The sequence below is a fragment of the Manis javanica genome, chromosome 6 (assembly GCF_040802235.1).
Source record: "Manis javanica isolate MJ-LG chromosome 6, MJ_LKY, whole genome shotgun sequence".
In the NCBI taxonomy this organism is placed as follows: Eukaryota; Metazoa; Chordata; class Mammalia; order Pholidota; family Manidae; genus Manis; species Manis javanica.
The window spans coordinates 141,139,241-141,164,781 of NC_133161.1; the positions used below are offsets into that span (position 1 = coordinate 141,139,241).

Below are 25,541 nucleotides of genomic sequence, written 5' to 3' on the forward strand. Positions count from 1 at the left end.
GTTTCCCCTGCACAGCAGAAACCTCCTTATAGCAACAGGGCCGCTGGATCATGTCCAAGAATGAGCCATGACCTCAAAAGTGGCCCACTGCGTAGTTGGACAGACCCTGTGGTTAGAAAGAAGCCGACAGTCTCCTAGTTTAAGGGGCCTCAAGGATCGACTGCATCCAGCCCTCTCAACTACATGAACACGTCCTTCTTTATTCGTTAGTAGAATCAGTTTGCCCGCAGCTCTATGTAGTTCCAGCGTTTCTGATTTCACTGGCTGTCTACACGCTCCTCTCAAAAGCACTGTCCTAAGGAAAGTTAGCCTTCACGAGGTTCAGAGTTTTGGGAAAGAGACAACAGAATGTCAAAAAACTAAGATCAGAGGTGGGGACCACGAATGGGTGTCGGCGGGGGGCAGGGGGAGAAGGTGGTAGGGATAAGTGTGTGAAAAGGAGGGCAAGGGGTGTCGAGCAAACAGATGCAGTCAACATCTTAAAAAAAAATCATATTTAAAGACTGTTAGCCAATAGAATTGATAAAGAATCTGAGGATGTTCCACGCCCATCCTTTCAAGGTATGGTTCAAGCAGCAGGTACTCAGCAGGGAGAATGAGCCAGGTTTCTGGTTTTCCGGCTAAAGAAACTGGCCCAGAAAGCATGGCTCTGAGCCGGCAGGGTGTGAGGGCAGCTCAGTGTGCTGGGCCTCACGGTGCCAGAGGGGGGGAGCAGCTCCTGCTCCTTTATCTGGACCCCCTCCTCCCTATCCTGGCCTTCATGAATACCATTCTCCCTGCCTGGGACACATTAGCCTCTCCGCCAAGCCACGGTCCCCAGCACCTTCACAATTCACCTTTTCCAGGCGGCTTTCCCTGACCAATTTCACCTGGCTCAGCTTGTCCTACCACTGGGGGACAAGGACCATCAACAGACCCTGTTCATCAGGCCAAACTCTTTTTTGGTGAAAACTTTTGTGAACCATATGGTTGACCCTCTTTCTTACATTGATTGTGAACTGAAAATTCAAACCTGTCAGTTAAGAGATTCAAACACGTTGTCATTTCACCATTGTTACTGGCTAATACAAAAGGCAGAGGATCTCAGCTCATATCAATGATCAGGATTTATACCAGGCCTTAGACTGTCAGGTCAGAAGAAACTAAATAATAAATCTCAATTTTCTTTAGATAGTATTACGTTTGGGCTAGAGTCAAGTTGGAAGCACACCAAGAGCTAAATACACGCATGTCACATACATGACATAGTGATGATTATAATTATGTATCTATAACTGTATCTCTTATGTCTCTTTCTCTGGCTTGGAGGCTGTTTCTCAACACCCCGCGGCCTCTGAGGGGCAGTTCTGCAAGGCTTGCCGCCGCAGTATCGCCTCTGCATCTCCCCCCCCCGGAGTCCTGCAGACGCTCGAGTGGTTAACCGGGGGCTGGGTGAACTCTCTTCCTGTCCTCCGTATTTTTGCTGCTCCGATCTGAGGCCCTGCTGACCTGGGAGGGACGGCCCCTCATCCCCCATGGGCAGCAACAGACACCAGCTTGCCCAGGAGTTCGTCTCTCATGTGTGACCAGCCAATCCAAAGCCCATTCCCCCAACCACCTTCTTTCTCCAGCTCTCACACTCCTAGCTGATACTCCCCTGTTCCAGGGACTGGTACCTGGCAAGTACAGACTCCACCTGGAAGCCCGGAGAAATCATGTAAACTAGCCAATTCTCAACCTGCTTGTCCTGCCTCACTCACTCCTTCCTGTGAAAACACGGAAGACTCTTACCCAAACTTTCCCTCTGCCTCCCGACTGGCCGGGGGGCTTTCCCACGTGGCCCTGAGTGGCATGAGGCGCCTCTGCCTCTAGGGAGCTGTGCTGGTGTAAACGCCTTCCTTCGTGACACAGTCGTTCCACGCCCCTGTGTCTTACCGTAGCAGATTTAACTCCTGGCACATTTTTAAATAGTGGAACTGGCATGTGCGGAGTCAGGAAGGCCCTGCTCCGGGCAGCCACGGGGCCGTTCACAGGGGAGGACACACTGCTTTCAGGACTCAGCACCACCCTGGGAGACTGTGTTACTCACCGCAGGTCTGGGGACTTCCAGGACATGAAACATGGGCTTCTTGGGAACTGGCCAAGGCCAGAGTAAGAGCAATCTCTCCATGGGACCCACACAGCGGGGGAGAGAACATTCTAGGCGGATGTGCGTCCTGAGGCCGAAGGAAGTAACTGGGAACACTTACCTTTTCAAGGAGAGCGTTCTGCCAGAGCCGGAACATCATCATGTACGTCCTATCCCGGGCCCCAAATGAAGTGAAAAAGTGCTGGATTGGAAGAGAAATGGCAAGATGTGTCTGTGAAGACCTACACCATGATTAATGGAGACATGGTGCTTCGTGCTTTAAAAAAAGCTCTGGATTTCATCCTCTGATACCACTGGCTCAGTGACGGATGCGTGATCACAGCCAGGTGCTCTAGTGACGGGTTCAGCACACTGGGGGCCGGGGGCCTGTGGCCTCTCAGTCCCCACTGAACCCATGTCCTCCATACTCACCCACACTTTCCTGGGTGCTTCTCCCTGGGGTGACACATTCACCTCCACTAAAATGTCCTTTACCTCCCTCGGGAACTGGTGAGTGGTGAGCTGGGAACCAGCCTCAAGGGAAGGGGAGGCTTAACCCCCTCCCGCTCACCCTTTCAATCAGCATTCATTATTTCCACAAATATTTGAATAGAGTATGTGCCAGGCATGACTCTACACACTGGGGGGACAATAGCAAACAAAACAGAGACCCTGCTCCTAGGGAGCTTACACATGAGTGCGGACCTTTTACAATACATGGGAAGAACACAGCAGAAGAGCAGATTTTACTGAATATGTTCTAGATGCTTCATTTACACCACAGCACAGCCTTGGAAAACAACTGTAACTAATACCTAATAGCTAGTACCTAAATAAAGAGAAAGAGGCTGGTGAGACTAGGCGACTTCTGTAATCACGTAGCTGATCTGTGCCAGGAACAGAATTCAAACCAAAGACTGACTCTCTGACCCCAAGTCTCTTGGTCCTTGTGCAGGTCCAAGGTCACCGTAGACCTTGTGTTCAGCATAAACCTAATACCTCTATCCCCGAAGCTCCTAGTCTTCAGTCTCTCGTTAAAGGTCAAAGAGTAGTGTCTTCTCTGCCCTCTGTTTCATCTACTGCATTTTCCCCATCCCAATCCGTTACCTATGAGATTCCTCTTTCCCCTCAATAAGCTATGCTGACACATGATGATAACACTTTATATTTGTATAACACTTTACAATTTAGCGTTTTCATACAACTATGTCATTTCAGGACTCTGTTAAATAGGTGTTGCTGGCTTCATTTCACACATGAGAAAACTGAGGCTCACAGAAGTTACATAATATGCCTACAGTCACAGGACTCAAACTCATGTGTTCTGGCTCCAAGTTCATCGTCCTGCCACTCTCCCAGCCCCCCTGGTCAGACCCCAAACATGCAGCACACCGGAGAGGTGACCCTGCAACCTGCACCACCTCCCATCTCTCCCCCTGATCCTACTGGCCTCCATATTAATGCAACTGAAGGGCAGAAATACAAAAATATAGGGGCTGAGGTTTGGGGGAACAAAGTCCAAGAGCAGACTTCACTAACCTTTTCTGAGTCAGTGCAAACTTGGATGGCATTGGGAATGAGGCGAGCTGTTTTTTCTTTAGTCATGGAGCAGATGTCTTTCAAACGGACAGTGAGCTGGCACCCCCACAGGGACAGAGAATGGACAACAAGCAAGAAGAGGCATTAGTAGGGCTGGTCGTGTTGACATGGCATCAGAGAGGAAATCAGATCAGATCACAGTCTGCCTACTTCTAAGCCTATAAGGCCTCCCTTAGAGATCATGCGGTTTAGCCTCTTAGGTCAGACTGCCTGTCACCTAGAGCCCAAGGTGTCTTGATTCTTGGTCCAAAGAAGTTTCTTTCTCATTTGTGCACTGTCTGATAAACATACAGAGGTCCCCTCATTAGGTGCCACTTACAGACACACACAACACTGGCACTGAGTGGGACCACTGAAGTCATCTGCTTTACCTCCTCTCACTTTATAAGACAAGGAAACAGAGGCAAAGAAAGAATAAAGGACTAGCCTAAAATCATACAGCCAATTAGTTCCAGAAGCCAGAATGTGTATAAGCCAATTTCAACTCCCAAGGCCAATGCCCTTTTTACTACTATTCTGCCTCCTGTGAAATATTTACGTGCATCTGCCAAAAGCAAATGCTGTTAACACTCCCTTCCACACCCGCGAGGAAGGCAGGGGAAGATGTGGGATAGGAGACCAGTCCTTCAAGACTCAGGCGTGTGCTTTTGCTAATGATGCAAGGGCTTGGGTAGAGCCTCAGGTCAACGAGAGGAAGAAAGTGGGGACAGCTCGCTCAGCCACAGCCAGGGGGACAGCCCAAGGGACCAGCCTGGGTCTTTACCAGCGTTTCCCAGCGGAAGATGTTGCTGTAGAAGCAGATCCAGTTTTCAGAGAGGTAGAGTCGGCCCTGAAGAAGAATGTCTCTCTGGAGTGCGCAGGAATAATCTGCGGTGGGGTGGACACAGAGGAGCTCGGGGCGGCGTTCCCAGCAAACCACTAGAAGTGAGGCATGCCCCCCTCCCGCCAGCACTGGGGGAGCCCGCCCGCCCACCACCGACGAGGTGCGAGAGACACTGGAACTAGCGGCAAGGGAGTCCCTAGCGCCTGATCAGGATGGGGAAGGATGTGAAACAGGCAGGCTACTGCCTAGAGGCAGAGCAACGGATGAGACAGCAAGCAGAGGGGGGCAAGAAAGTTAGAGTCGGAAAAGGGTAATAAAATTCATCTGGCGCCCTCTCCCACCCAGAGTGACCCCAACCCCTCCCAGCCGGGCCGTCTGCACAGATAAGAGCGGCACTGACTCCTTCCAGACTGGGCCGTCTCCCCAGGCCACCGCTTAACGTGTGGCTCAGCCCTGAGCCCGGACCACTGGGTCAGCGCCCTGGACATCCTCGCCCCCTGTGCCCGGAGAGGTATCCTCCCTCGGCTCTCATGTGGGGAACCTTCAGACACAGGCAGCCTAATTGCTGCCCCTGGGACCCCAGGGCCCCCAACTCACCGACGATGAGGCGCTCCGTGTCTGGGAGTTGCTTAAAGAGCTTCCTGAAGTCTTCATTTCTCTGTTTGTAGGTGGGGCTTAACACCTGCATGACAATGGTTATGTCAATGACCAAGGTTAGCTGAGGATCCCAGGTTCTGTGGGCACACGGGAGGAGGGGCGGGAGCAGTGGCTGCCCCAGTGTCAGAAAGGGTAAGACGAGGCACAGCATGGGGACCAGGTCAGGCAAAGGGGGCGGGGCATGGAAAAACACCAGACAGAATCTGATGCTGTATAAGGCTCTGTATCCAACATCCATCCATGAGAAAAACATCAAACATACAAACAAAGCAGGGCCCACATCACATCCCAAGATGGGTTACCTCCAGGGAGCTTCCTGGGTATATGCCTTCCCCATGTGGCTTCCCCAAAGCAGCGCCATATTCTGCCTTCTTCCAGCAGAAGCACCACTTGGACAGTAAGGCAGAGGCCCACGGGGTCTTCCCCCAAGCCCCCACAGGACCAAGGATGTGAGGATGCCCAGCGCATCCCCCACAAGTTTTATCATGACCAACAGTAAGCACTTGGGTGTGTGTGAAATTCATGACTACAAAAAAAAAAAATCATAAAACCAATATTCTGTCTGTTATGTATCAATAAAACTGGAGGAAAATTGTACTTTACAAAGACTGGATTAAAAAAAAAACATAAAGCTAGCACTAGAGTAGGCACACACACACAGAATTTAAAAGCACATTAGAAGTACCCACTCTTCATTCATTTCCTCACCATCCTTTACAAGATGATCAAAGCCAACACTTACATGACAGCTGAGGAAACTAAGGCAGGGAGAAGGCCCAAGGTCCCCAAGCTGGTCAGGGGCAGATCTCTCCATCTCTGGTCCTGCTCACCACCCGCCACCACCTGTGCCACCAGATGCCCTGTGCCCAGCGCGGACTCATACACATCAACTGCCTGAGCAAAGCCTCCCAGGAAATCCTATGAGCCAGTTGAAGAGACAGGAATTTTGCTCTTTCCAAGTTTTACAATCTTAAAATTAAAAAAAGAAAAATGTGCCCCGTACATAAAAGGCACCCAAGGGTGATACAGGAAGAAGGCATGTGCTCAACCCCAAAGAGCCAGGCATTAGGACCCAGAAACATCTGCACTCCACCCAGGCAATTCGTTGGCCTACTTGTGCCAGGAGCGCGGGCATGCAGACATTGTCCTGGCAATGGGGACAGACAGGACTTGGCCATTTACACTTTCTCACTCACTTCCCGGGGAATCCACAGGATAAGGCTGTGGCCAGGATGGAATGAGCTTTGAACTGTTCGTTTTTCTTGGCTTTCTGCAAAGCTAAATGGCCCATAAGGAAGCCGTGGCTGTGGCCTGATCACATTCTCAGCAATGAGTGCCTGAGCTAAGGGGCCCCATGGCTTTTGGGATAGAGGGAATAGGAGCATTTCAGGATGTTGGGGAGAAAATGGCATAAAGTCAGTTTGGGGAGGTTTTCCAGCGGAGACAGGAGAGTGTTTTCAATTACTTTGTCTAGCCAATGTGAACTTTAAGTCTTTGTTTTCGCTTATTTATGAGATAACCTGCACTAGTGGGCACCCTGCTACCTTCCCCAAAGCAATGCCATGTTGTAGAATCCCAAAGTTCAACAATCACCTACCATACATTTAAACCAAGCATCAAGGACAATGGGAGGGAATATTGGCAAGCCAGCCCACCATGTGACTTCTATGGCTAACAAAGACCTCAGGATACAAAGACCCTCTGGCCCATATGTAAGTTTCAGGCTGACAGTGAGATAACCAATTCAAATGGTCCCCTGGCCTCAAAGGACAATCTTTGAGGACATTGGCAATGCTTGCCTGGCTGTCAGTAAGTTCCCACCTGCCTTCTGGAGCTATAATTAAGCTAGCACAGAATGAGTTATTGCTACAACCCAGGCAGTCACAAGCCCATCACGTATGGCGCTGCAGTTGACACAGGATTGTTCTATTATCCCATTTCATGCCTGGGGAAGTTAGGGCACAAGAGGTTAAGCAACCTGCCTGAGGTTACTAAGTGGGAGTGTGGGATATGAAGCTAGGTGGTGGGACCCAGGGATCCTGGAAGGAGCCAGCACTCTGCTGCCCCAGGGTCCTTGCGTCAAGAGGGAAACAGCAGGGATGCCCCCAGCACCGCACACACCCTTGGGGATAAGATGTATACCTACTAGCTTGGGGCCTCCAGCTAGCTCTCCATGCCCACAAGGGGGCCTCTTTTTTTTTTTATGCAGGGTCAGGGGGATGATAGAAAGTGTCAGTTTTACAAGATGAAAAAGTTCTGGAAATTGTTGTACAATAAGGCCAATGCACTAAATGCTCCTGAACTGTACATTCAGAAATGCTGGAGAGGATACATATATATGTTACAGGTGTTGTATCGTAATTAAGGGTTTGTTTTTTTTAACTGTATCATCCATGTGGGTCTTTATATTTATGAAGTTCCAATATCAGCCTGGGGACCAGCCTACCAGGTGGCCCCAAACGCCCTTTAGGAGAAACCGGCATCAGGCACCCAATTACCTGAAGCCTGGAAGTCCCCCTATTTTGCATGTTCCTCCCACATGGCTTGCTCACCCCTGCCTCCCTCATATCCGACGGGAACTCAGACGTCTACAGAGGTGGAAGTGCAGGGAGGCTGGCCATAATTTCCAAACCAAATTTCTGGCAAATGAAGGGGCTGCTCCTCTCCTCTCCTTGGAACAAAGCAGTAGCTGTGGGAAGAGGAGGGCAAATCCCACCCTGACCTCTGAAGTGGGCCGGTCCACAGGGACTGGCTTGGGTGCAGGGACTCCTTAACTCAGGCTCGCAGATAAATGCCCTGAATCCACCAGGTTACCCACATCGATGGCAGGCCAGTCTCTGCCCCCTAGAGTCTACAGTACAGAAACGCATTACATCGGCCTGCCACCATATATCCTCTTGACGTAAGAGACCATGATCCTCTGCCTACCACCCCTGCACTCTTAAATTAACCTCCTCCAAAGGTGAGACATGGCTCACCTATTTTAATTCAAAATGGCCAAAGAATTTTTGGTTCGATTATCAAATCGGGGGCCCTTAGGTAGTGGGGCCAAGTGAGGAAGGACAAGAGTGAGGCAGGGCTGTCACACAGAGACTGGGTTGCACACTCACAGCTGGGATTTCTTCAGATCCATGCCAGTAACAGAGTTCCGCACCAGCAGGACCTTCTGTCATCTTCTTCAGGTACCACTGCAAAGGCTGGCTTTCCAGGTCCAGCAGGAGGCTCCAGAGGACCCCAGATTCCGTCAAAGATTCCATTGCCCCCTCTCCCCACGACAGCTCCCCTTCCCAGTGAAGCCCAGTTCCTGGAGCTCTGACTCCCTAAGTCCCCACAGGATGAAAACAGTTGGTCTTGCCTGGGCTGAATGCAGATAGGTGATGGCTGGCTTCTCGGCAGAGGGTCTGTGTGACCCTGGCTAGCCTCCTTTTTCCTCCTTGAGCTTTGTTCCCAATGAAAAACCTTGCAAGGGGGAGGGTGTGATCAGCAAGGTTCTTGGAACAGGCTGGCCGGCCAGTCTCCCATGACTGGGCGCTGCTTTATTCCACCGGTTCCCACAGTAGGGTCGGTCTTCGGGCTGAGGGTGTCCCAGAGGGGATGCAGTGAAGTGTGAAGTTCCTCCTTCTGGTCAGTACAGACAGCCACTCCAAGAAGCCAGCTGAGGCCAGAGGGCACAGAAGACACGGCAGGTGCACAGGGCCAGCTGAGGGCTCGGAGCAGCAGGCCCCCAGTGGACAGGAAAACTGCACGGGAATAGGTCAACCCCACAGCCAGGTCCAGAGGTCCGCCCCACCAGCTACTCACACACAGCAGAGTGGCTCACAGTTGGCCTGACACCCCGGGGAGACAATGAATGCCCGGCTCCCCAGCTCCCTGGCCTGTCCCGTAAGCAGCCCGTTCAATGTGCAAGCTCTACCCTGGGCGGGCGCTGGTCGCTGTGACTCATATTCCTCACCCAGGCGGAGCGGCCACCAGGGGCTGGGACAACGGGGCCTGCTCTCACCCCACCCCTTACACACACCCCTTTGCTTCCAGACTGTGCTCCTCTTGGCTGACCAGCAAATAACTTCTTTGTTAGAGTCACCCGCGGCAGGAGGGAGGGAGGGACGCAGGGTGGATGGGTGGGCGGTCAGGGCCAGAGCCCTATACATGCTTCACGTTACAGGATCTGGGTGACGGTCCTGGCCAATGTCCTCCAGTAACCCCCAGCCTAGCCTGGCCTCCCCGGCAGATGTTTCCTGCAATGGAAAGTAGCTGGCCAGAGCTCCCAGTGGAAGAGGGGGAGGGGGTGCCAGGGACACTGCTGTTATGATGAAATCTGAAATTGGACACTCCAACAGCCAGGAACTTCTTGGAGACACACTCTGCCCTCACTGACCCATCCATCCACCAATTTCCCTGTAGCAGGCAGTGGTGGCAGATTTGGAAATTTCTCTCATCTCCTTTCAGACATGCTGGTGGGGAGAAGTTGGGCCAATCACCCAGACAAGCTGAGGTCAACAGCTCAAGGGTCTGTCTGAGGCACCTCCTTCCTCTCCAAAAACCCTGAGGGCCGAGCAGCAATGCAGGATGCAAGAAGCAGAAGATTTGGCCCCAGGTGCACAGGAGGCAAACGCAGGGAAGCTGAGATCTCTGGGAGAGGAACGGGAGCCAGGCGGACAGGGACAAGAAGAGCTCCAGACGGAGAAGTGGCGAGTGGGGACTAGACGGCAGTGGGGCTGGCCACACGTGGATTCCCAGTTAAAGTCAGACCTTTGAAACAAATAGGGCGCCTCCCTCACCATCCCCAGTTATGCCCACCTTGCCGGGAGGGCCTCAAGCCCGACCGTGAGGGTGAATGGCCCCTCTGCCCTAGGAGTCCCACAGATGTGACCCAGCAGCATTCAAACTGGAGCACACTGAAAAATGACCTAATGAGGGCATGAAAAATGGAGAGACTTGACTCCCCAGCTCAAAGGTTCTGGTTCAGAGGAACCCGGGATCTCTAGGCTGAGCTGAGCTGGAGAAAGTAGAGGAACAGTCTGCATCCTTCCCCACACTCCGTAGCCCTCTCTCGATGTCCACACCCTGGACACAGCCCCCGCCTCCATCCATCTTATCACGCAGGGTAACTGCTCCCTCAGACGCTACTCCCGGAAGGATCTACACCTCCAAAGGCTTTTTATCTTCTACGGCAGTCAGCACAAGGTGTTTCAAATATCAGCTGCTCAAAATCTGTTTACCAAATGAACGCATTCCTTATTCACCTCTAAGACCGCTCCTATTGACATGGCATGTTGCGTGCACACAGCCACACAGATCCCCACATCTCTATTCTATGCGAGGCTTCCTGGTGCCCCATCCTTGTCAACGCTCTGCAAACCACACAGCCACACAGCGGAGCTTCTCCGACGCTACGGGTGTCGGTGGCCCTGTCCTCGGCAGCACGGGAGGAGAACTCAGCAATTCCATCAGCCGGGGTGATCAGACCACCTCTCTCTGGGGCCACAGCAGGTCCCAGGCCCTAGGTGGTTCACAGATCTAGGGGGGCTGAACCCTTACAGTGATTCCCCAGGAACACTTGAGCGCTGCTGCGGGTCAGAGGAGGGGGTGACTGTGGGCTGTAATGGGAGGGGCAGGATACACCCAGCGTGATAAGTCCCTGGGAGACCGTCTCCCTGGGCTCAGCCTTTGTCTGCTACGCCCCCTCACTGCGGGCTGGGCTGGGCTGGGCTGGGCAGGTAGCTTGAGCTCTGGGATGAGGGAATTAGCCCTGGGCTAAACATTAACTCTATGGCAAACACTGGGAGCTGGGACCAAGTGGTACCCCCCTGGTACAGCAGTGGGGAGGGAAGCGGTGGAGGAGCCAGGAAAACAGACGGATTTTGATGGAGTATCAGCCTCAGCAGGAAGAAACCAATTCAGACGTTCAGAGGAAACCCCAGCCCTCCAACCAAATCTGGGTAGGGAGGAGCCAGGTGGGGCATAAGGGGACAGTGGAGACATGGGAGGGGACTGAGCAAAGGCGAGAGGGTGGCTGCGGGGGTGACACAAAAAGTAGAGTCAGGATTGGCCTTGGGAGTAGGTCTCGTGTGGAGATGGGGCCTCTCTGGAGAAACTGAAGGATGACTACTGGGGGAGCAGCTCAGGAAGGCTCTTCAGGATAAGGGGTCATAACACAGGGGAGATGGACACAGGTAGAGCACTGAGTCCCCCAAAAAACATGCCAGACTGCAAGGTGGCCATCGGCAGTCCCCCTCAGCACCCCACTGTCCTCACTGCCCCCCTAACATCCCAACTTCGTTCCCACAGAGCTTTGTTCTCTTGCTCCCAATCGCATGAGTGGCAGACCTGCCCGGTCATTCCACAGGACTGGACTATCCCTTCCTAACCCCCAGCCAGCCAGCACCCTAACCACAGGGCCTCGGGCATCCTGGGCACTGAGCCTGGGGCGGCTGCCAGGCCCGGCCTCCTAGCTTCTGACCTCGAAATGCTGCTGCCCTGGGAGCCACGGAGAGGGCTGGCCCGGGAAAGAGGTGGGGCAGCTGGGGACAGCGCCTGTGCCCACCTGGGGACCCAGGAGGTGACTCCTGCGACTGTCTGATTCAGTTAAGATGCAAACCCACTGCGCCCAGGGGCCATCTTCAGGGCGTGGGTTGCACCCCTCCCATCCCTTGGGTCCTGGTCTCCCTACTGAAGGCAAAGCCCTGGTCTGCTTATTCCTCCTTCTCAGTCTAGTGGGGGCTTAATGAATAAACGCGATGGTCATGAGGGAGGGGGAAGGAGAGAGGGGTGCAATCAGGCCTGGGAGGGGCTCAGAGCAGCTGTAGGTGCACAGCCTCCAAACCCTACTCTTGGCCTGAACATCCCTGGGCAGAGACAAGAAGCTCTCCACTCAGCCTTGCCGCATGTTACTGGGGCTCAGCGCTCCCCCCTCAGGGGCTCACTCTTCAGGCCAAGGTGGGGTGTCATCACGGCGACAGCTCCTGTCTCACTACATAGGGAAAAGTAAAGTGCAGGAGAGAGCCAGGCAACCGAGGGGGCTGGGAGGGGGGCAGGGAGGAGCTGGGCGGGCTTCCCAGTAAACCCAGGCTACTCCGCTGGCCTGAGATGTTTGTGCAGCGGTCAGCGAGTCTGCGCCGGCCCTCGCCGGCCTGAATCCAAATGCTCCCACTCCTGGGGCTGCAAGGCCTTTACCTTTCTGCAGGGCTTCCCGGGCAATCACAGGGCCTCACGGAACAGCCCAGCCAGAGAGGCACAACTAGAGTCAGGAGACAGACTGTACGGAGGGCCGTCAGCGGGGCTGAGGAGGGAGACGAGGAGAGCTTCCCGAAGGCCAGAGTGCAGCCACCTCGGGGAATACCGAGGCAGGTGGGGAGAGGGCCACAGAGAACCAGGTCAAAGCAAGGGGCTCCTGAAAAGCCATGAATGGACTACTGGGGGGCAGTGCTGGGGAGCTGGCGGGGGGGACACTGAAGTCTGAGGCTGCCTGTGCACACGAGAGCATGGACACATGTGTGGCACCCTGCAGGAGCACTGTGTCCCGCCACCCAAGGGTGCCCGTGGGCACTGATGCCAGTGGTCTGGGGAAATACCCACGGCATCATGGCTTCTTGAGCAAGCCAGGGCAATTGTGCTTAGGGGAATGTCCACACGCAGGCCTGTGCCATGGACAAGTACACTGGTACACGAGAGTGGGCAGATACAGGGTGGCGCTTGCTGTGTGAAACAGGCAGCATCTTACTTCCTCCACAGACACCCGCATGTGGACAGGCCAAGGACCCGGGCATTGGTCTCTGCCTCAAGAAGAGAGCAGGGGGGAAAAGGCGGGGGTCCCGTGTCACCGGAAGCTGGCCTCTCCAGGGCTCTACTCACTGTGGCAGCTGCCGATTACCCTCTAGGTGTGGAAACGTACCAAGAAAAATGGGAAGATGACCCAGACACAGCTCCTGACATCTGGAGCTCAGGCCCACTGCAGGGCCCTTGTCACCTCTTAGCTTTCCACTCTTCACCCAGTTTCTGCCTCTGGGGGATGTGGAAAGATGGCATCCACCCAAGACGGGCTCAGAGAGGGGAAGACGTGTCCTGAGGCTGGGCCACGGTCCCAGAGAATGCAGCACAGTGTGGCAGAGACCAGCTGGGAGACGTCAGACAGCTGCTCTTTAGGAGAAAAGCTCAAAGTCCTGTGGCGCAGGCTATGTGACCTGACCACAAGGCCTTCGAAAGGACTGCTTACTCCACAATCCTGTTTCTGGGTATAAAGCAGCCGGCTGACCACCCTGGACAACTCCAGGCTACGTGCGTGTCCACCACATAACCCAGAGCTTTGGACATCTTCTAGAAGCAGCACGCCCCTGAAGCTACCGAGGTAGCCACAGAGCAGAAGTCAAATTGCATTACTTGGGGCAGCCTTTCCACAAAGGGGGAAAGTTTTCTGGCCTCATTTCCTTCAAAATGTGAAGGAAAGGACTCTTTGGCCCCAAAATCAGGCCCCAGGGTTCTCCCAGTCCCAGAATTCTGCTCTCCATGGATGCTCCCCGTGACTGGTCGCCTCCAGTAGGGCTGGAAAAACTTTGTCTGGGAGTCCAGGGGAGGGTGAGACGGACCACCCTTCTTGGTCTCCGTGAATCAAACCCTTCCTTACCAGATGTCTGGTTCCACTATGGAAGACAACCACGGTATCTGGTTTCTGAGGGAGAAGGCTGGCCAGGGAGCACCGCACCTTTCAAGGCCCCTCAATTTGCTCAAGCCCCCGAGGGCAGCCAGAGTGTACCCCACAGCGCTCCACTCCCCTGACAACTGCATCCCCCACCCACTGCACGCCAACGCAACAAAAAAAGAAACAGCGATACTTACATTATACCAACTCTGGCTTTTCTGAAAGGACAAAATAAAGAAAAGGTACAATTAGTCAGGGAAGAGGTGGTGGGAATGGCCAGGGTTTTCCTGGCTCCAGAGGGAGGGTGACACAAACAGCAGAGGGCGGGCAGGGAGGAGTCTAAATGCAGCTGGATGCTTCCCATGTGGCTGCTCGGGAGGGTCCCCCTTTCTCAAGACAGCCCCAGAAAGGAGGCCCAGTGAGCAGTCCATGCTGGAAGCGTCTCCGTGGCTGGGGGGCAGGCAGCGCAGCGCCAGCTAGAGCTCAACGGCGAGGGAGTCAGAGCCCCATCACAAGGTTCTTCTGATGGGGGCAAGGGATGCACTGCAGGCATCCAGGACCCAGTCCCCAGCGGGGCCTGCCCAGAAGCCAAGTGTGGATGGGATCAACCCAGCCTTCTGCTCTGAGTCGGCCCCTCGTAGAAGGCAGGGCAGGCCCTTTGGTAAAAGGGAAGAGAAGGGACTGTCTAGGAACTTCCTCCAACTGTGCTCTCGGTGGGCAGATGAGAAAATTCCTCCCTCTGCTCAGAACAGGCTGATCACCTAAGCCACCAGCAGGGGAGTTGGGGGGGCTCTGCACTGGGAGGAAGGTTCAAGCACAGGACTGCTAACATTCTTCCCCACCTGCGGTGCCATAACTCAAGGCCAACAAAACTGGACTCCGTCCCTGCCCCAGAACTCAGATGCTCTCCAGTCCCAGCCCTGGGCAGAAGGGACACATCTTCAGATAACTGAAAGTGTTTCAGGGATAGAGATGGGGTGGCTAAGACTGTGCCTTGTCTACCTCCCATCTCTATGGCCAGGAAACATTTATGCACACCCCAACTGGAAGGCAGGCTGACTGGAATACACACACACACACACACACACACACACACACGTGTCTAGGCCCCATCTCTTGAGGCTCTGATCCAATAGGTGTTGATTGGGGCTGGGTATTTTCATTTTAAGAAGCTTGGCACTCAGGCAGAAGATCCCTGGGTAGAGAGAAACTTTCGCCTGCAGGTCAGCATCTTAACTGTGCAAGGGTGCGAGTCCAGGCACAGTTAGCAACCTTTATCCCCTCCACCTGGTCTTAAGGGGCCTGACTTAGGAAAGAGGTGGCCTCTGTCTCAGAATATCTGTTGAGAGGGTGTCCGGCAGGGTGGAAGGCTGGCAGGGGTGGGCGGTGACAGCAAGGTGATGTGATCCCCTCCCCAACCCCGGGGCCAGCTCTCTCATTCCACCGGAACTCAGACCTACAGCCTTCACCCTGGAGGGAACACTTCTTGCAGAAGGGGCAGGTGTGGGTGGTGCTGCCTCTCAGTGGTTTGATTTCATCCCCCCACCGGCTCTCCCTGGCCAGAATATGGCCGAGGGGGCAGATGGCAGGGCAGGCTCTGGACCCGCCTCTGCATCTGGACATTTCCCAGCAATGGCTGTCACCGTGGCCCACCCGGAAGTCACATGCTCCCATCAGAGCCTCATCTGCCCCTCCAATCCAGGTCTCAGAAGAAAATCCAAATGTTCAAAGGCAAGTATTTCAATTGTTGAGGGAGCTATCCCCACCTGCGAATCCTGGGCCTGAAACTGAAAATTAACCTGCAAGCATTGCAGTTAAGGCTACCCGCACCTGGGGGGCAGTGCACGGGGCAAAGAGGCCGCATGTGACTCTGTCTGCACCTTGAGACATCTTCATTCGTTAAAATACCTTTCGCAAAAGTGGGAAGGCACAGTCCAGCAGCTGCCTGCCTCGGCTGCCCCATCATCGGCCTGCATTTCATGAAGCCAAAGCCAGGTCTTCAAACACCTGCTTCACAGCTGAGAAAATTCCGTCACCCACCCTCTAGCTCGTCACCCCATGGCCACTGTCCTGGCTTTTATGGAAGACCCTAGAGGGAAAGGGGCAATGAGAAGTTGGACTGCAGAGGTGGTGGTGGTGGGGAATGACAACCCAAGACTCTTCCTGACTGCCCCTAGGCCACACTCATGCAAAACAGAAGTGGCTTTTCTCTTTTCATTATTGACACACAGATTCGTGTCCCTTCTGCATCTGTCTGGAACAGAGAGCTTCACAATGACAAAGAGCCTCAACTGGGGAAACTGCCCCATCTCTAACCAGCTGTGTGACTCTTTTGTGTGCAGTATTTGCTCTTTCATGAAGGGGAGATAAGAATGTGTCCTCAAGTACTGAGATGTGAAATAGGGTATCAAGAGCAAGGAGTCTGACTTGCCTCTCAGCGGGAGACTCGACCCCAACCAGCCATCTCTAGGCAGCTCCTGGTCTGCCACCACGGGGACGCGTGGGCCCCCACCCTCCAGCCAGACCCATGGTGGCCCCCGAGAACGGCTTCCATTCTCCCACGGAAGTCAGAGGGGCTGGGGGTGAGGCTGCCCGCCCCATAGGCTCGCAGAAACGCCCCTCCTTGGCAGAGAGGGCCAGAGGCAGGGAAAAAACAGAACTAGGGAGTGGGGTGAGGGCTTTTCTGACAGGTTGCAAATGGATTTGGCTAAAAGGGGAGGATGGAGTCAGGAAAAGTACCCAAGGACAGAGTCGTTGGGGGTGGGGAGCTGAGCAGGGCACATTTCTATTGCCTCCTGGAAGAGGTCTGAAGAGCAAGTGCCTAAAGGAATGCTGGGACCCTGGAAACAAACCCAAGTAGCTAAAAACATCTCTCTAGTGCAAAGGCTCTGGGAGTCTGGAAGGCGGGGGGTGGGGACACAGAGGGGACCAGAGGAGCTCTATATATAGGAGTTAGGGGGAAAAAACTTCTTACTTTGATCAGGTTAAGTCTGTCATACTGGAAAGAAAACCACAAAAATTAGGATCAAAACACAGTGGAAACGACCAAGGGGGAAAGGAGCACCAGAGCCACAGAGCCCGGCGACGCAGCCCACCCAAAGCAGGGAGGACCCGCCTGGGCTCCTGCGCACAGCCCGCAGGGACCGCGGACCAGAGCGGGTCAGAGCAGCAAAGGGCTGAGGGCTCCCTCTAGTGCTCCCAGCCAGCACTGCAGGGCGGACGCCGGGCAGGGGCGCACACTGCAGGGATCCTGAGCCTGGGCAGCTTCTAGCCCACCGCTCCCGGGGGGCTGCATCTAGCAAGGGTCAGCCTCAGCAGTACAGTTTTACAGACTCACAGGAGAGGATCAGAGACCCTCTTGATCCTACAGATGAACACACGAGGAAGCAGAGGCCCTGAGCAGGCAGGACAGACACGTGTGAGGACTTTTAAAAATCTCCTTACTGAAGACTGGAGGCACCCTCCAGCTTGCCTCAAAAATACGAGGCCGCCTCCTTCACAAGGTGGCTGCGAGACCAGGAGTGACGTGCACTGGCTGGGGTACACATGACCATGGCTCTGGCTACCAGAGCCCCTGTCACGGGTACATCTGGTCCACCTAAGCCTGAGACAGGGACCGTGGGTATAGTCAGAGTACGGTGAGCGTCTCAGGAAAAAAACAAGGCAGGATATTTACAGTCAGAGCAACGTAACAATGTAAAGTTCCTATTGAAACTCTGTGTTCAGCATTATGCAAAGTCAAGGTCACACTGATTCTCTAGGGTAAAGATACCAGACTAGGAATATGGACATCTTCAGAGAGATCAGTTAAAGGTCAAAAGGCCTGGAATGTTCGAGTGTTCTGCAAGAGTATCTAAGCATAATCCGTGACTTCACTGTAAACAGCCCTAGCAAACAGACAACAACCTGGCCCACCTCGAGGGCAGGTGGTACAAGTCCACACCCTAAGCACTCCATTCCCCAAAAGTCTCAACTGCCGATAAATCCCCTAGACAACGCACTACCCCGGGCTCCCCCCCTCCTGACATGAGCCAGGAGCTCTATGCTCTCACTGTATCTCTAAATAAAAGCCTCTCCCTGGCTCTCCTACCTTGGGTGTTTGCTAAATTCATTCTTTGACGCCGCAAACAAGAACCCCAGCATCAAGACCACATCCCACCAGGTGGGGCATCCCCACCACGGGAGCACGCCTCCTCCTTTCCTCGCCTCACCCCTGAAGCTCTCCAGCACCTTCTGCTCCAGGCCCTCACCTGTGTAGAACCCAGGTCCTGTGTGGGTTCTCATGTTTCTTTTCTGAAGTCTGTGCTTCCCACACACGCATCTCCCAGACTAACCACTGCTACCATCACTTCCGCCAGCAGGGTAGGGTGTCCCGCTCCCAGCAAGGCTGTCCTATTTTAACTGCATTTGGAGGGAGGTGGGTCGGTGGCCATGGTCACAACTGGTGAGAGATGGGGGTGGGGGCAGGCTATCTAAGCCAGGGAACTCAGAGGGCATGTGTGATGGGGACAGTCTCACCCGAGCTTCCACAGGAAAGAAAACCTAGACTCCGTCAGTCACCTCCCTTATCAGCTCCCAGGGCGCCAAGATGAACTCCCAGTTCACTCTCGGCTCGTGGTCCTTGCATAATGCCTCATTTTTGCATCTCCAAAATCTCACTCAGGGTTTTGGCTCTGTGCCTGTTCCCAGAAACGTGCCCCCGCTTTCCCGCTCATAAATATTCTCCTGCTCTGAAGTCCTGTAACATCCCCAAACACCCGTGAGGTTCTAAAAGACATATTTGGTTTGTGGATAATCTGGGCATGTTTCTTATCCCCCTTCCCAGACTACACTGCCTAGGGATGGGAACCTGGTCTTTGCACTTGTTTCCCAAAGAAGACCTACCAGTTAGGAGATTTTTAGAAGTCCTCATTACTGGGTACTCACCTCAGTCTGTCCCCTGACTAAAAGAGACACTCTATAAGTAGTGACTAATGGCTACAAATAAATCCAGCTCTGCTCATGGCCTGTCTTGCTAGGCATGGGGGTAAGAGGCTAAGGAAGCTTCGAGCTTTGGCTTAGGATGGACAGGTGTGCAAAGGCTGGGCAGAATCAAAGATGGAATAACGTGATGCCTGTGGCCGGCGACATCTGCCCTCTCTCCATCCAGAGGTGGAGGGTCTCAGGAGGGGCTGACAGTGGTCATCTCAAAACCCTGTCACCAGACATGCCCGCCACCCGCGGAGCCTCCTGAAACCCCAGGAACTCCTGCTGGCATCCCCCCTGCAGGCAGAGTCCCTCCGCCCCTACCCACAGCCAGCAACAGTCATTTCAAACCCTCAGAGCCTAGATATACTCTTAGCTCGAAGGTCACAGGCTGTGGGATTAGACCTGTAGCCTCTGTTCTTCCCTCAGGGAGGAGAACAGCTGTTTCCCCTCCTCGCCAAATCCCTTTCACAGGGGCTACAGATTGTCATTAACCAACCCTCAGCCTATTAACCGTCCCACCGCCTTCCCTGTGGGTATTATTTCCTGAGACCTGCAATTCTCAAACACCCTTTGCTCACCCGCCCCTCCCTCCAAGTTCTCCTCAGGCCTTTAAGACCCTGGTGTCCCAGGAAGACTGACACAGCCTCCCTGACTTGATCACATGTCTTTAGGGCCTGGTGGGGGCTGCTGCAGACATCCATCAACCTCTGGGTGCTAGCAGCATGCCCTTCTTGGAGAAGAGCTCCCCTCTGACCACCATTCAGGATCCTAGGAACACTGCGAGCTCCTGGGCCGGGCAGTGGGTGCAGTCAGGCTGAGCAGCCCCCAGCGGGCAGGCAGAGGAAAGAGGGGTGCCAGGCAGAGCTCCTGAGGTCTCTCTGCTGCACCAGAGAACTCACTTAGGGGAATCTGTGACCCTCTATCTACTCCTCCGGGGAATCAGGAGTCACCCACCAAAGCAGGTATAAGCGGGTATCGCACCTGAAGCTCAACTGGATGGGGCCTCCCTTCCCCAAAGGAATGACACTAAGCCCTGGCAGGCATCTGCCTCTAGATGGCACCAAGGAAGGAGCAGACAGGTTCCCAGCCCAAGGCAGTGTTTGGGGAGCAGGCAGAGACGTTGGGGGGTGGGGTGGAGGGTGCGTCTGTTCTCTGACTTTGGGTGCAGTGGGAACGGTCCCTCGCTGATATCAAGCCAGCCTGCCAGGGGGGCAGTGGGGCCGGCCCTTCTGGGAAAGGGACCAAGCAAGACAGGGGCCAGAATGGGCGGGGCAGAGGGAGGGGTGCGGAGCTCTACAAACAATTCAACACCGGAGGGCAGACCGAAGACAGAGACAAAGGATGGCTTACTTTTGAGAGGCGCTTGTGAGACTAAGACCATGCATGCAAAGAAGGTATTTGAGAAACGGTGGAGAAGAAGAGGAAGAACAAGAAATCAAAAGACAAATTCAGGTGGGAAGCCAGCTCCCGAGCCTCCCAGGGGTCCCCCCTCCTCCCGGGCCTATGAGTCCAGCAGGAAGAAGCTTTTCGAAGGAGCATCTAGGAGAGGACATCTCCTGCTCCCCACAGGATTGAGTTGAGGAGATGAAAATCTCTAGGGAGCCTCAAGGAGCCCAGGCCCCTGTGGGGCTACTTTTATGCCTATTCTTAGGCAAAGGCCCTGGCAGCACTGACACACTTGGGAGAGGCGGAAGGGCCCTGTCACCAGCCTCTTGGCCAGATGAGTGCCAAGTGGGTTACCAAAGGTGAGGCAGGTGATGGCCAGGGCAGAGGTTAAAACAGCGCTGGCACTAGAATCGCCCCAGGTAATGTCTCCTTCTACCCCAAATTTGAAAAAGGTAGCAGGGCCAAACAGATGAGCCCTCTTGATCCACAGAGCCACCCTCCTCCGAAGCGCAAGGGACAGGATGCGCTCTAGGTCCTAAAGAGAGGGAACAGTCACATGGAATCATTTTCCCAGGACCTGGCCCCGAGTGCTTAGCTGAGAAGATACAGTATACCTGAGGTCCCCCCTGCCTGCCCCACTTGCCTTACTGCGTAAAGGCTGTCTCCAGACCAGGGCCAGTCAAGGTTCCTTAAGGAAGGGATTTTCTACCACCCCCGGTACCCGCTTCCCTGCATCCTGCTAACAAGGAAGAACAGTCCCCCGCGAGGCCCAGCTCACCTTGGAATTTTTGCCACCGCTCCGGCCGGACTGTGAGGAGCAGCTGCGCTGCACCCCCTGCTCTGGGGTAGACGGAGACTTGTCCGAGGAGTGATCTGAGCCCTTCTCCACCATGGTGTCACCGTCCGCGTTCTGCGGGGTTGGCGAGCGAGACCGCTTCCGGAGGATGGGGGAGCAGGCCGGCGTGCTGCGGTTTGAGTTACTGGCAGTGCTGCAGGGGCAGATGGAGAGAGGGAGTGGGATGGGAAGGAGGGAGGGGGAGGAAAAACAGGCAGTTGGTGACTGAAGGCTAAGGACGGGTTCCGAGGAGCCAGCCAGCTCAGGGGGCCAGGGTTAGGGGCTCGGAGAAACAGGGACAAAAGGGCCAGCCCACTGCACCGTAATACCACCGATGGCCAGGAGAGGGCGGTGGTGCCAACGTGAATTGGAAATGGGAATGAGAAGGGGTAAGTAGGGCAATTAGACATGTAGATAAAGATCCATCCATCTGACCATCTGTCTGTCCATCCATCCAAATACTGTTAGGGCCCCTGGTATATGCTAAGATGTGGCTAGGAATAGCAGAACTTAGTAGCTGAAAGATTCATTAGGGACCATCCCATACTATCAGCCCATTTTATACATGCTGCAAATCCAGTCTCTGTGTTTTGCTTTGTAGATCTACAAAAGAAGTAACAAGAATCCTACTTTTCAAAGCATCCACATACGTATTATGTCATCGGATTCTTAAAACATGCCTTCGAGGTAGCAATGACAAGTGCTATAATCCCTATTTTTAAAATGAAGACCAATGCCTGACCAAGAGCAGGGCCAGGCTCTGGGAACAGCCCAGATGGAGGCCGTCACAGAGAACCTAAGCATCCTCTGATCACAGAGGATTTAGAAACAAAATTTGGATCTTCTGACTTGTAGCTCACCCACACCATACAATTTCCTTGTTAGCCATACTGGTTCCTGCTTCCCCTGCCCCGGGTAGAGGTGAGCACTATGGGAATTCTCACAGCCCTTACGCTCCCTCCTCCAAAAGCCACTTCCACCAGGTAGCTTCTGTGCCCACAGTACCAAATCCACTCGGAGCAAGGCTTCTAAGCTGTATAAATATTTACCATGGGATGTTTGGCTTGTGCTCTCAGCTGAATACAAGGAGAAGAGATGATCAAGGAGGAGAGGAAAATTAAGTGCAGTTAAGTTTTAACAGGTATTTGCTTTGCTCTGAGAGAGTGGAGGGAAGAAGGAGACAGAAAAGGAAAAGGTTAAGTAAGAAAGAGACAGGAGAAATGGGAAAGAAAGCAGGTACAGGACTGGAAAGCCAAAGAAACCCAAGGGCAGGGGGAGTTGAAGGGCTGAGGGTCCCTCTCACCTACTCAAGCAGTCAGAGAGAGCAGGTCAGGCTCTGGAACAGCCCAGATTGAGGCTGTCAGGGTCACTGCATCCCGACCTTCCCTAAGGGAGTAGAGTGGAGCGCAGGGAACACTGTCATTTGCATCAAAGTCCAGCTGTGACCTGGGCCCATTTGCAATGAAAACCATGTTCCTTTCAGCAGAACCTTCCACCTGCAGAGAGATCCTCAGCAGAGAGAAAGGGAAGGAAGCCCAAAAGCCCACACTGGCAAGTGTGGGGGTGGCAGGCGGCAAGGGTAGTGTTCACATTTTCAGAAGGAAAAAAAGAGACCAGAGAAAAGAAAGACAAATGAGACCAGGTGATGGATGGACACATGTGAGAGCCCGACGTTCTGCTTCATCCTGGGACAGGACTTACATTTAGACTCACTTAAAATGCTAACAAAAACTGGGAGTTTGGCAAAAGATGTTCTTCAAGCTTTCGCTCCAGCCCCACCACCCTTAACCTCTGACTCCCTTAACTTTTTTCACTACTACAAACCCTGGAGGAAGGAAATTATGTTCCTTTCCTTCAGCTGGAAAAGCTGAGCCTCAGATTGGTGGCAATAGATCCCCGGGACACGACTTGGCAGGGTGTGGGGAGCACTGGAAAACTCCAAAGAGCAGATTCAGATGCTCACCTTTCTGGGGTAGTCACCTTGCTCTCCATCAAACCATTGCCAAGTACTCCAAGGCTCAAACTGTCTTCTAGGATTACTTTGCTGGAGGAACAGCCATGAACTTGACCCCTAACCTCAACTACTTCGCTCAAAGACATGCTAGAGTGTGGATGACACCTAACGTGTCCATTTCTCATACAACAAACCGAAGGTCCCTTCCACTCTTTTCCTTAAATAAAGGACCTCATCACAGATGGTGATTCCAGATGCAGGAATGGAAAGGAAACCCTTTTATACTTCTCCAGACTCTGAATCCCTACTGATAATAGTCCGTGGAGGAGGGATTCAAGCACGAAGGGGCAAAAGTTCTAACCTGGAGGAAGCTCGATCCAAACATCCAAAACCACACGAATCTCACACTCAGTGATCGAAATATCCATGAGATATTCTCATGGCCTAGTGGCCCCACATCAGCCAACTCTACATATTCTAATCAAGGATACATCAAATTCTGGGGTTCAACACATCAGTCAATAAACAAGTTATACTGTCATTTGTCACTTTAATCTTCGTGCTTCTAAGGCTACTGCTCATCTGTTGGTCTTGAAAATCTCTCCTCCTCTCCCTGAGGACACATACCTCTCTTACACTGGCCCCTGTCTTGCTGCTCAGCTGGAAATGTAGTGCTTCCTCAAAGGTGAGGCATTCACCGTCCAGGCCTCTCCTGCTTCCTCGATGTCACCTGTCCCTCGCAGCAGACACATTGTCTACCTGGCGCTACCTGCTCCCAGCCCTGATCACACTTGCCGGCTTCAGCCCAACAATCTTGTGCCAAGTGGGCATGTCCTCCAAATGGCACCTCACAACTCAGATTCAAATCTGAGCTTGCCACCTTTCCTCTCCCACTACTGCCCATTCCCAGTGGCACTGTCATTTCCTAGTCTCTCACCCCAAACCAGTGAGCCACTGGATCCTATCAATCCTGTGTCCGTAGAGCGCCTTAACCCCTCCTTCCTTTCCCCTCCTCAGAGCCCTGGTTCAGGTCCTGTGCGTCTTGCCTGCTCTTCCAAGAGCTTCCAAGTGGTCTCCTCCATCTCCTTTTCCTCTTCCACCCTCATGTGCACCTTTGTCCTGAGATCCTCCTAAATACAAGCCCAATCTTATCTTTCTACTCCTTCCTAGCATTCGTATTGAAGTCCAAAATCCTCAGAACGGAATTCAAAGTTCTCTACTGAACTTAATTTGGCACATTGAGATTTCAAACCTTTCTCTCTCCTTATAGTCTCTTGGCATCCCTATATGGTAGGGACTATATCTCCCCCACGTTTCGTTAGTCCACATTCTCATTCTCCTGCCTCTGGACGGCCACACCTCTCAATGCTCGCACATGAAGAGCCTTTTCCCTCCATGTCTACCTACTGAACATCTTCATCCCTCAAGACCCATCTCAGAGCACACCTTCTCCAACACTTCCGCCTGGTTTAAGGTTAAGACCCACGAACTCCCAGAAGTGCACACCTCGGCCCCTCCCACCGCGCGATGGGCTGCTCTGCGTGAAGCAGGCGCTCAGTGCGGCCTGCTGAACTCAGTCCCAATCCCGTGAACGTCTCCAGGCGCACTGCTGCAACAATCCCCAGGATCACAACAGCTCCCAAATGTGTGCCTCCGAGCCGTTCACACCAACAGAAACAGTTACAACTGTACAAACGTTTATGAGTTCCTGCCACAGTGCCAAGCGATTATTAGGCATTATCTCACTCCTCCAACCAACCTATGATGCATTAGCAGATATTATCAGTCCTTATTTTTCAATGATAAAATTTACTTATTTGGCAGATGAAGTCATTCACCCAAAGTCACACACAAGGGTAAGTGGCAGGACCGGATTTGAAACAGAGCCCTATCTGATTATACAGCTCTTTCTCAGAATCAAATGTTTCACTAATGTTTTTCTGCTGGGTGAATAGGCAGAGAAGGGTGACGGTGGCCAGGTGGATGGGAGGACGGGAGGAGTAAACGTCCTGCTTCCAATTTTCAAACCATCCTCTATGTGGCTGTCAAAATGAACTTTCTAAAAAGTAAATTTGTCATGCTGGTGAGGATGCGGAGAAAGGGGAACCCTCCTACACTGCTACTGGGAATGTAAGCTAGTTCAACCATTGTGGAAGGCAGTATGAAGGTTCCTCAAAAAACTAAAACTAGAAATACCATTTGACCCAGGAATCCTACTCCTTGGAATTTATCCAAAGAATACAACTTCTCAGATTCAAAAAGACATATGCACCCCTATGTTTATCGCAGCGCTTTTTACAATAGCCAAGATATGGAAGCAACCTAAGTGTCCATCAGTAGATGAATGGATAAAGATGTGGTACATATACACAATGGAATATTATTCAGCCATAAGAAAGAAACAAATCCTACCATTTGCAACAACATGGATGGAGCTGGAAGATACTATGCTCAGTGAAATAAGCCAGGTGGAGAAAGACAAGGGCCAAATGATTTCCCTCACTTCTGGAGTATAACAACGAAGCAAAACTGAAGGAACAAAATAGCAGCAGACGAGACTCCAAGAAGGAACTAGTG

At 53.2% G+C, this 25,541-nt stretch overlaps 1 protein-coding gene across 19 annotated transcripts in view; it reads right to left on the reverse strand.

Annotated features, from left to right (window-relative positions):
- GRAMD1B (GRAM domain containing 1B) overlaps positions 1-25,541 on the reverse strand; it is a 194,198-nt gene that overhangs the window by 42,833 nt on the left and 125,824 nt on the right. For 17 of the 19 annotated variants that reach the window (XM_073239571.1, XM_073239567.1, XM_073239568.1 and 14 more), the window contains 6 exons: positions 20,954-21,164; positions 14,019-14,039; positions 5,127-5,211; positions 4,470-4,573; positions 3,647-3,742; positions 2,229-2,309 (listed from right to left, as the gene is read on the reverse strand). In XM_073239571.1, coding sequence (XP_073095672.1) covers positions 2,229-2,309; positions 3,647-3,742; positions 4,470-4,573; positions 5,127-5,211; positions 14,019-14,039; positions 20,954-21,164 — 598 coding nt within the window. Of the gene's footprint in view, positions 1-2,228; positions 2,310-3,646; positions 3,743-4,469; positions 4,574-5,126; positions 5,212-8,296; positions 8,459-14,018; positions 14,040-20,953; positions 21,165-25,541 lie in introns of those variants that run through there. The other 2 variants (XM_073239577.1, XM_073239584.1) reach the window with 1 other exon arrangement.